General features: G+C 42.6%; 2 protein-coding genes across 2 annotated transcripts; both read left to right on the top strand.

Moving 5' to 3' along the window:
* Nucleotides 1–513: 513 nt before the first annotated feature.
* On the top strand, nucleotides 514–804 carry N7516_009121 (uncharacterized protein; the record flags this gene model as incomplete). Its single annotated transcript, XM_057221840.1, has 1 exon — nucleotides 514–804. The coding sequence occupies one exon, from the start codon at nucleotides 514–516 to the stop codon at nucleotides 802–804; it is 291 nt and encodes a 96-aa protein (XP_057072112.1).
* Nucleotides 805–5,592: 4,788 nt separating this feature from the next.
* Nucleotides 5,593–6,730, top strand: N7516_009120 (homeobox domain-containing protein; the record flags this gene model as incomplete). The annotated part of the gene is made up of 3 exons (XM_057221839.1): nucleotides 5,593–5,737; nucleotides 5,804–6,508; nucleotides 6,584–6,730. Exons 1-3 carry the CDS (start codon nucleotides 5,633–5,635, stop codon nucleotides 6,728–6,730), a joined length of 957 nt encoding a protein of 318 aa, XP_057072111.1. The 5' UTR covers nucleotides 5,593–5,632.
* Between the last annotated feature and the right edge of the window lie 5,302 nt (nucleotides 6,731–12,032).

Raw genomic sequence — 12,032 nt, 5'->3', positions numbered from 1 at the left:
TTATGCGGCCGTGTTATGTCTTTTTATATGTTCTTTTTATATGTATAGAAAGGCAGTAAAAAAGAATCACACTTCGTGTAAGAGACACATCTTCCCATGCGAGGCTCAAAGTTCACAGTTGGAAACTTGGAACAATCAAAGAGCAATAATCACTTATTATACATGCCAAAGGTTTGATAGAGGCATTCCTGTCGGATAATGTAGCCTATTAAATATGTCATCTTTACAGGTCCAGCTGTAATACAGGTAGTAATATAGGTAGGTAGTGTTAGACTTCACAGTATCTTCTAGAAACAGGAAATAGAGTTAAACATCCAATGGTTCTCTGCACGTAAAATAGTATGAACTAATTGCTGCCCTTCTATTGAATCCTTTCCAAGGTTCGTCCAGATATACAAGGCGGTACGTGAGCTATTCATAAAGGATGGCTGCTCAGAGATATTCTTCCAACAAGCAACAATCCTCACCTAATGAACATCCTCCACATTTCTTCCCTAACAACTTACTGTGAAAATGTCGCAATACGAAGTGAACGCAGACCTCCTCCCCATCACAATTTCCGCAAATAACTTCACTCCAACGCCCAGTGCTTCACGGTCTGATCTCCTCTACTCCACTATCGAAGCCACCATCCAAGATGTGCAAACTCGATCTGTGCTTCATCGCCCAGAACTCATTGAAATTACGGGTATTACAAGACAAGAAGGTGAACGACTATGGGACAGACTTGAAGAAAATTTCGAGTCGGGTGGGATTCGAAAGTGCTTTAATTCACGCGCCAGAACTTTGAGTATCAGGCTGTAGGAGGATGAAATGAAAATACACCTATCGCCCTCCAATGAGGTGTTTATCGCTATAGAAGGAAGAAATCGGATGTCCATGTTCACGCTGCTAAGATTGTGTGGTGCTTGCTCTAGGTCAGAGGTCAGAGGTCAGATCTGATTGTTTATCTGCTGTTTATAAGCCTTGCTGTTTCTGAGCTAACAATAGGATCTCGGGATAGAATTCGGTTACTCTTCTTTATTGCTGAGATAGGTACCGGGAATGCCAGGCCATTAGCTCAGGATATCTAAGAGCGTGTCTCTCTTCTGCTCTCTCAGCTTTTCCACCCTTATAGACACAAGTTGCAGACACAAGATATTATTCGAAGCCGGGACAATGCTTAGATATTCCCACTGCGATATATTAAATAGAACAAAATTATTATAGTGTTCGACTTTCTTGGGCCATGATATTGCGATGTTGGAAAGTTCAAAGACAGATGATAGAAAGATTCTTCGAGGGAGTGTGACTTGTTTAGCACATGTGATAAGTGGGCTAACTATGTCTTGCTCGCTACTCCGTACTCGTACATGACCTAGTGGTTCAAAAATGGAGTGAGTGCCATCTAGGACGGGGATATATGCTTGTCTATATCGCCGATGATATTGCATTAGGAAGTATAGCAGGAAGTCGTATTTCTGGCATGTCACATAGAATCGAAGTCTTTCCTAATCGAGCAAGTCGAAGCTAGGTATCGGCTCTAAATTTAGCTGACAAGGGTAGCAAAGCACTAGCCGAGCAGACAGCAGACAAAGAAACAAAGTATGTTGTACTATCGACATGGTCTCTAGCGCCGAGTCAGGCACTAATGCATAACTCACCGATCCATCACCCGATCACCCGAGTTCCTTCCCGTGGCTACACCTATTCACCTTCCAAGAAGTCATGTCCCTACATGGGTATAGGAGTTATATTTCCGGGTCCAGCCTAACTGCCTGACCCGTTCCAAGAAAAGAGACGTCTGACACCCACCCACGTCATTTGAAAAAAGCAAGGCCCCATCTCAAACCAATAACGTATTGATCGGACCAATCGAAAAAAGAGGGTGTAATATCACCGCGCATGGCGGCGAGGGATTGGTGGCTTTATCACGAACTATACTCTTGGCACACGTAAATCATGCATGAACAGTCCTCCGGTGACATGAGCCTAGGTTGTTTTGGGCAGCCAAATAAGCAAAACAATTCGGATTGTTCAGATTTTAACCAGGTACATGCTGGAGGATATGCACCTATTAACGGTCTGGACATTTAGTTTGGGGTTGGATTCATGCAGAAGGCCCTTTTTGGATGTCTAAGGTTGTATTGTTCTGTTACTATGCTATGGAGTACTTGTACTATGTACTATACCGCTATGGAGTTCATTATTATGATTTATTATATTCCCAATCGAAGTTATTTCCTGATACCTACAAGGAGAGAAGAAAATAGGAGTCGGACGTCTTTTGGAGACTATTGAGTGTTCAAGGGATTGGCAATTTGATATCAACAATTCTTCGATGTACTCCTTAATAGAAGATCAAATGTCAGAATAATAAAATAAGGTTAGACACTCAAAATTGGAGTAAATAAAATAAAAATAATACAATTGCAGATGCAAATACAAATAAAAGAAAAATACAGAGTAAAATACAAATTATAGAAAATAAAAATACAAATAAAACAAAATAAAATAAAATAAAATAAAAATACAAATTAACCCTCGGTAGACCCAAGAACCGGGAAACGGAAATGACAAATACTGCAGATGCACATCCATGGATCCATGGATCAGTATGTGTTACCACCGATCTGGAGTAATTCCTCCGACGCTAGGGCTATAGAGGCCCAAAGTGTAGACAGAAGAGAGGCAAGATGCTATGTTTACCCCTCTCCATTTCCCCTCTAATGCACTCAGAGCTTTGAGAGGACCAATCACCTGCAATTTGGACCAGTCATTTTTAAAAGGAAGATCCTGGTTGCCTGCGAGATCCGATGATCTGCATTCCTTCATGTACGATCTCTGATCTCGTGAATGGGCCTAAGGGGATGGCAGGTATGACGATCGGTTAAATCCCGGTTCCTTTATTTTATTTTATTTTATTTATTTTCCCTTTCTTTTGGTTAGCTTATGAGTACGGATGATCTCGGTTTGGAGATTTTCATGAAATAAAACTTAGACGTTCCAATTTTTCAAGTCAGATCCCCGGAACGGCGAATGAAAAAAAAAAAAAAAGAAGTTTCGGTAGATCCAAAGCTTCGAGGTGGCTCCATTTTCCGATCGGGAATAATTGGGTTTATTTTAATTTACCAGGGATCTTCCTTTTGATGGGTGGATCAACATGGGCCGAAAGGACATACCTTAGGGCCCGAGGTGACGGCGATGTTAAGTTCAGTTATTAAACTTTGAAGTGAATAGACTCTGGTGTCAGATGAAAAGACGGGTTGGGTTATTATAGATAGGGGTTAGAATATAGGGCTGTTGTACTCCCTAAAGGGGATTAATAACAATTCCAATATACTATTCTGACTACCTTTTCATAGCACATTGTGCCAGGTACATCGTTACAAGATTCACCAGGAACCTATCCAATCACCAAAAAATTGTGAAAAGGGAACCCCATTGTGACGACTTGATTGGCTGACTGGGACTGGGCTGGATCACACTCAGCTTTGTCCAGGGATCTCCAGACATGACAGACTTGCGCCATTATTAAATTGTCAGAATGTGACTAGTTTTCTATAGCGGGTCTGTTAGTGTGTGTGTCGTGTCAAGCTGAGAAACTGCCCCAGAATATACAACATAGTGGTCCAGATTACTCCGTACATAGTGTGGACGCGATACGCGAGGCAAAGATCCAAATCACTCAAATTTCGATCGGTGACATCCTAAGCTAAGTATAAGTACCAAAAATGCACACCTAAGAGATATCATATGCGAAGCGTATCTTCACTCCAATCACATCAACAGCCACTAACGTACCAACTCACGAGTACATAACGTAAAAAAAGGGAGGTAAAAAAAAAAGGAAAAAACCAAAGCGGGTTCTCCGGATGATCCTTGATCTGACATACGGAGAGAGACAGGAAAGAAACCCGGACGCCAAAGAGAACCCCCAAAAAAAGCCCTGAACGCCACAAGCTCTCGAAGGAAGTGGAGATACGAATTGAAGAACCAAGAGCCCCTAGGCGATCTATCCCTGTAACCCAATACCAGCCCCTCTCCCTTTCCGTTTGGTCGATCAATCACCCGATGAGAGGCTCTGGGCAATCTACGATCGATCCGAGGCGTCATCTGTACTGTTTCTGATTCGTTCAAATGAAACCCAGAACCTTTCTGTCTTTTGTCCCCACCATCCAGGTTAAGCTCTTCTCGGAACACGATCTTCTTGGAACCAGTGATAACTCTCATTGGGGCGATGATCTTTTTCTTCGATTCGGTGTCTGTCGAGTAGATCCACTTAGACTCTTTTTTTTGGCTTTTCTTTCTGTCTTTTCTTTTTTTTTTACGATACGAGTGAGGCTTGGTTTACTCCGTACATGTCTTTGGTTCAATACTTCGGGTTGTCTTTTCCTCTTCTATGGGAGTGGATGATTCTTCCCTTTTGTTTTATTTTGCCACGAACTACTCCGTACGGAGTACGGAGTGAATCTCCCAGATTCCCCACAGAAAAAGCAATGTGGATGTAATTTGATTTAATATATATTTTAATTAATTACTGAATGATCAAGTATAGAATTAACTTTAGCCTAACTCAGGCACCTTATGACAGAATTCCCCCTCCTCCTTACTCCTGTGGCTGTCTACAACTTTTCCTATAATATAGTATATCTTTCTTTCAATTGCTCTTTTATACCTTTTTTTTACTTTTAACTACACTGTTCTGTACTGTCCTGTCATGTTCTAGTTTGGTTTTAAAGGACCTTGGAAGATCTCTTTTTTAGGGTAAATGGTAATAGTGGCTGCTTATAAGCACTGGCATGGGATTCTCGAACTTGACGTACACTAGTGAACCACTACTTTCTTTCTGTCTTTTTTCTTTTTGGAATTATTCTTATTATTCTTATTTTCAATTTATCTTTTTAAAAGATGCCTTTACTCCGAACCATCCAATCAAACCCCTGGAACTTCTAAAATATCTCCAATATATGGAACCGGGGAGTAGTTCGTGAGATAGATATTGACGCTAAGACTATTTATTTCTAACCAAGTACTCTATCTATCTGTCAACCTTGAAGGAGCTCTTGAATTTACGCCTTTTCCGCTCTGCATGCCCTTTGACACGGAGTACTTGGTGCTCCGACTCATGTACCCACCAAAGCCCACGATCGTCATTTTTCGGCCCCCCTGTTCTTACTTTTCCATGGACATTTAACAGCTGGATCTTTTTTTCTTTTTTTTTTTTTAATTTCCTTAATTTTCTTTTTTTATATTATATTATATATTATTATATTATTTTAATTTACTTTAATGTAGATTTTAGAACCACTTTTCCACTTTTATCTTTTTTTGGTTGAAATAATGTACGGGGCCCTGCATTATTTGGGAAACCACATTTCCATCTTTGCCCTCATTCCCCAACCTTGCATATAATCTTGGCCTTTCTCTTTTTTTTTTTACCATGTCAACGTAAAATCAGCCTGCTTTCCCTGGTGAGTGTGTTACTTTGGATACTTTTGCCCCTTCCCTTTTATACCCTTTTCCTGGAGTATACAAACTCGTCTTGATATTCGATTCTGACTGTGTCGAGTATAGTTCTATTTTGTAATACTTTGTGACACTCTTTGCCTACGGACATTTCAACTCTTGTCCCTCCCCACAAACCTTGTCTATGTCCCAGTCCTATGAGGTAGACGAAGATACCAAGATGGCTATTTCGTATACAACCCAGTCGTCAACCGGACACCCTCACCAAACCCTCCCCTCATTCCGCGAGGTAAGATAATAACCCTAATTTCCTCCAAAGCAATACAATCGGGAATCCATATCTAACATCCCTCAGCTCCTCCCCGCTCACCTCCATGATGAAATCGAATCAACTTCCCCATTCTACACCACCCCCCGACACTCACAAGACCGCCCACCATCAGGCCATGAAATGGCCGACCCCCGCTCAATCCCACACAATCAATCCACCAATATGCCCTATGACTCCCACCGTGAATATACAGTCTCCCGCGGCCCAGACCACCAACCCCGCATGCCAGATCCGGGCCACCACCACATGCATCTATCCGAACACGCATCCCGTGGTCCCAGCCCAATTCTACCCCCAATCCGCGACCTGGACTCTATACCCGGCCGATCAATGAATCCCTCCAGCAACGGATATTCCGAGCGACCCCCACGCTCCGACCCTTTCGTCGCGCAGGAATACCGCCAGCCCGTGCCGACGGCAGCAACCATGTCCGCTGATCCGCGAGAGCACTTTGCACAGCCCATCATGCATCCGCAATCACCGTACGGGCACCCTGCTATCGCGTACGCGGATGAACAGATGTCGCCGCAGATGATGGGGCACGGGCAAGGGAATTTCGGAATCATGGGAGACCCCATTGATCCTAAGACGAAGCGGAGACGGGGGAATTTGCCTAAGCCTGTTACGGATATTCTGCGGGCTTGGTTCCATGAGCATCTTGATCACCCGTATCCCAGTGAAGAGGATAAGCAGATGTTTATGACGAGGACAGGACTTTCAATTAGTCAGGTGAGATTTTGTAACCGAGGACTGACAATTTGGCATGGTTGGTTTGCTAATGGTTTTCTTTTTTTTTTTATGCAGATCAGCAACTGGTTTATCAATGCTCGGAGGCGACAGCTTCCTGCGCTGCGGAATCAAATGCGTAGTGGGACTGATACGGAGTCTCAACGACAGTCGCCTTTTAGTGATGTCGATGGATCGGAGCACATGCCCTCTCCTCATCACTAGAGTGGCGATGAACCTGGACCTTGAGGTTCGGGGTTATATTTTTTTCTATTTCTGTTCATTCAACGTTACACGGCATTTGCAACGTTAGCGTTCTATTCATTTTACGACTGGGAGCCTTTTATAATGTTTCTCTCTACCATTTACGATTCACGGAGTTGAGGATACGGCGAGCTTGATAGATTGACATCTTTCTTTTTCTCTGTGTTTTCTTAATGTTTTTTTTTTTTTTTTTTTTTTCCTCTCATCTTCCCCTGGACTTCATTCTACATGTCGCATTGCCGTCCGGTACGCGGAGATTTTGGTCAGACATTATATTTTGATACCCTTTCTCTTTGGTCGCGTTTACCAAGCGGGAACTTATTTTGTTGGAATCAACACGCAAATGGGTATACGACAAACTATGGCATTGGGACTCCCATTGAATCATTTCTGTGAATTACTCTACTTTGTGTTTTTTTTTCTCTCTTTTCTCTCCAGCTTGCATATTTCCATTACATTGAGTGCCCCTGGAAAAAAAAAAACCGCCAAAATTGCATTACTAGGTGTTTAAAGGAACCTTCGACATTCAAATATCCATGAAACACTTTCCATTTTATTCTCTAATTCTGCTACCCGAGTATATATTTGACTTCTACGAGTGTCTATGCGGATGTCGGAAATGTCAGACAATCCAGAGAGAGACATGGAGTACGCACCAGATCTCAGCTGCCCACCACCGCGCAGCTTGTCTCCACCTCAGTCTCCATCGTCGACACTAGCCTATCCATGTTCGTCCCACGGAAACGTGGACTTTATATTATCCGCCACTTTTTTTTTTTTTTTTTCTTCCAGCGCTGATGATGAACCTCGAGGGTTTGGGGATCTTCGGGACTGGTTTAGATATACTCTATGGACCTGCTCTATGCATGCATACATTCAAGCTACTTTTTTTTCCCTTCATTTGCCTAAAGTTAAAGAATGGTTTTCGGGCCGGAGGAAAAGAGACCTGGACCATGGTTTAGACTGTCAATATCAATTCCAAATTGATAGACCCGTAAACTAGTGGATATTCTATAACAGTACGACTTTACTTCGTACTCCACCGGGGGACATGTGTCAAGATCGACCCCATTTTTGACTTTTTTATTTCATGACGTCGGGGTACCAAACATCAACCTTGGAACTTCCAAGGTTGTTTCTTTATCCATGGTCTTTGTCCCTTTTAACCTTTGATAGTTAGGGTTTGGACTGGTTTGGATTGGGTTGGTATGATCTGATCTGATCTGATCTGATATTATAAGCATTGCATTGCATTGAATCTTACGTTTATAATGAATGGAAATTCAAGGTTTAAATTAATTCCAAATGACATGAACTGACAGCTGCATGGGGCAACTTAAAACTTCAGCTTTTCGGTCTCTCCGGAGTCCACAAACCTACGAACCTCCAAACCTACAAACCTACAAACCCACAACTCCACAACTCCACAGGAACCACTCCAGACCATGGAACTGACTCAACTGAGTAAAGTTTGCTCTGTGCTAGCTAGATCTGATCGCTGTCTATACGGGGTATGTTCGGGGTTTTTCTTTTGGTCCTTGACAGCTCCGAATTATCAGCCTTGATTTCGAGGTGGAGTTAGACATACCAAGTAAAACATTTACAATGGTCAGTAATACGCTGAACCACGTATGACTTAATTGTCCAACAAACTATTATATCTCGCTCTATGGAGAATTCCTTTGTTTTCTTCTCAGCTCTCTCAGACCCCGTTTCAATTCCGAGACATATGCGAACTAAGTACGGTTGGGAACTGAATTAGGTAGAATTTTCTTCGGATAACCTCAAATGATTAACATATCGTAGGGGGATCTGTTGGAGATGTGCGGCTCGTCCGGTTTTTCTTTTTTTTGGGGGTTTTCTGGTTTCCCCGACCTAACCCCGGAAGACACAATTATGGGGATCCTGACATGACCCCAAAAAAACTTACTTGACTGCAGATCTTAGGATTCGGCCCTCTTGCCGAGTAGAATTGAATCATTTGCAGGGGTGGGTACGATTTACGATATAAGTTCTATTACCGTGTAGGGGTATCCAAAATATCCAAATTTGAGACTTCAGTTAGGGGACTGCAACCCACTTGGTTGAACTCATATTGTAAAAGTGATATCAAACGCGCATCCAATAAATAAATAAAAAATATAAAAAATAGAAATAGAAATAAAAACAGGATTAGGGTTGCAGTTACATCTATTTACTCCGTGCTCATACAGTATATTCTTCTGCAAAGCAGTAAATAAGTAAATAACATAACTTTGTACATCTCGAATGCACGATGACGATGTACCTCGATATTATAAAAAGTAACCCCAAAAAGCAAGCATAACCATACCCTCGAGATACAACAGGAATATACAAACAGGGAACCCCGTAATCCCGTCCCACATAGGGGGACAGCGGATATGCAAGCCACTAAACACAAACCCCGGTATCCAGTATATCCAGTATCTCCAACGACCATGACTGGCCGATCTAAAACTAAAAAGCAACCCCAACAAAAGTCGTGCAGCGTGCATACAACATATAGCACTTCATCGACCTCGACCGAATCACAGTCCACGGAAACATTTATCCCCCTCCTTACGGATAAGTACTAACCCTGTCTCTGTCACTTGTCAACTAATCCAAGCCAAAAAGCCCAACCAAATCCCGGTTCTGCGCCTTACAACACTTCCGATCCCGATCCCGCCCCTGGTTTCCTTGCTAATACGATGAAAACCCCGATCGGTGTCTTGTCCACCCCCACCCCCCACCCCACTTCGCCATTCGGGAGTCCATATACATGCATCCGACCCATCATATAGCGGTGAAATAGGCGTCTGACACTTCGTTGTTGAAAAGTGTCTATGCACATTTGGAGTAGTACTGTTTGCATGTGCCCCGTGGCTCCGTACGTCGTACATATACGTTGGGTACTACATATGTGTGCGTCTTTCTTTCTGTGCTGTCGTGGGCGTTTAGCCCTCGATCGAGGGACGTGCGTGTCGATCACAACGACGTCCCTGCTTGATGAGGTGGGAGGCGTGGGCTTTGGTTTTTTTTTTTTTTCTTTTTCCTTTTTCCTTTTTTCGTCTTCCTTTTCCCTTTCCAGCAGGTGTCAACTGCGGGATTTTGTGAGCTGTCTCATGTCAGGATTTGGGTTGCGATGATCGCGTGTAGATCGATGCGTAGGTTCGTACGAGCTCGAGTCTCACCGTATACTCCGCATGACTATTAGGACGATATTGGAGTATTTAGTTATGCTGTACTCCGTACTCTACAACTAGTTACATATTTTTGAATAATTGGATCGGAGTACGGGAGCACACGGAGCAGTATGATATATATGTATGTGATATCGTCTGACCCGGTCACATATTCGATTTCAGTCCTCGCGTTGAAAGTGGGAAATTAAGATTGAAATCCTAAAATGAAACTGAAACCTTTGACCTGCCCTGCCCTTCCCTGCCCTGCCTTGAGTCATGTTATATTATTTATCCAAAATTCATTATTAGATGTTCCTCGCTATTAACCCGCTACCACGACTATGTTTGGTCCCGTCCAACCTTCCCACGAACTATTGAATCTTGTCAGATTCCAGATGAATGATCGACAGACCCACCGTTCGACACCAATTTTGTACTATAATCAATAGCGTCGCTTAGCCTGGGTGTGACGGTATTTTTGACATTTGCATTATCACTTTTTAGGGGATCTTCGCCCGGGGTCCTGTTTTATTGTGGACTAGCGTTATATTCTGTAGACGAGATAGCCGCTTGTACTCCGTACTCCGTACTCTTTGTACAACAATAGCTACGATACAATATACGTATACAGACCGTCCTTTCAATGCTGTACGTCGGTATGTGGGCTTGCGGGCCGTAGATGTGCTGGTAGGTTCATGGGGAGTGTGGACTCTTGTGTGCCTACCATAAACAGGTCCGATGCTGCTTATTCTTTTTGTTATGAGGTACGGCATTGCTGACCACGTTCTAAAATAAATTCTTTGCATGCTTATTATTGAGATGACTAGGCATAGTGTACATTATGTACTAGATCTACCGAATTCACAGTGATATGCACATTATGTGCTCATAGAGATGATATATCTATGTTGTATAGAATCAAGTCACACCTCCAACTGTGTGTCACAGTCATCTCCTGACCAGCACAGATCTGCAAGGGTAAAAGCAAGCTGCACATAAATGCACCAGCTAGTCCTTGTGCACAAAATATTTATGACCCAGACCGCCGAGTTGTGCGTGTTACACATACAATACGGCGAAGAAAAGCAATGGAGAATATTTGAGATTCCAGGAATCAGATATGTCTATCGATGCATATCACTTCTCGGGTATCTATCCAGAAGCTCGTGCATCTCATTTAGGCACACTAATGCACACTTCATGTGACTGACGTCAAACTGCCTTGGTATGTAAGCATGGAATCTGACCTGCCTTCTAGTTGATCAGTCTATTCTAGTGGATTGCCTATCTAGGTAACTTGGTACGTCAGTCTAAATAATGTCCGTAGGTTGGAATTTCTGCTTGTAAATGGTTACTAGTATATATTACGAGACATCACTTATACGTCTCTTTAGGTTTGAGGCATGGCCGTTATATCTTCTATGTTTAGAGCTAGGATCCGAGCCTATACAGTTTTTCTTTTCGGTTTTCTTTTCGTCCAACTTTTGGTCTTGCCTTTGTTACCACCATCTTGAATATCCACCAATATATGGGACTATTGGAAATTCGATGTTCATACAGTTGGTGTCTACATCGGCTATTCCCAGGCTATGTGGAAATTATGTGCTTCAGAAGAAATAGATTATCCACATTGAACTTATTTCTTGTCTTTTTGGAGGGTTATTTTCGAAAATGGCTGTGTTATTTCGTCTCATCCTACCTGGTGGACGTACACTGCTACGTCACAACAGAGAACTAGAAGAACATAGATGATGAATCTACCTCCTTCCATTGAGATAAAGAGAGAGGTCTGGTTGCCTGCAGGTAACCAATAAAAAGCCTTGCTACCTGGATGTCTGTACATCAGTACCTTACCTTATTATTGTGCTGTTATTTCTCCTGGTTTCTATAAGAATGCCGCGGAATAGCTCGCACTGTTCCCCTGATCTGAGGCTAAATTGCTTCTTTTACAACTGTATGTCGAACAAAACTACCTTGAGAAAACCATTACATGACAGGCAAAAGAGAATGTACTCCAGCTGATCTGGTGTGATAACCAAATAGGGTTAAATCATGTTTCCTACGAAGGTCTAATGTTC

The sequence above is a fragment of the Penicillium verrucosum genome (genome assembly GCF_028828655.1).
Source record: "Penicillium verrucosum strain IBT 35672 chromosome Unknown utg000003l_segment0_segment0, whole genome shotgun sequence".
Taxonomy (NCBI): Eukaryota; Fungi; Ascomycota; class Eurotiomycetes; order Eurotiales; family Aspergillaceae; genus Penicillium; species Penicillium verrucosum.
This window is presented reverse-complemented; position numbering and strand designations above follow the sequence as displayed.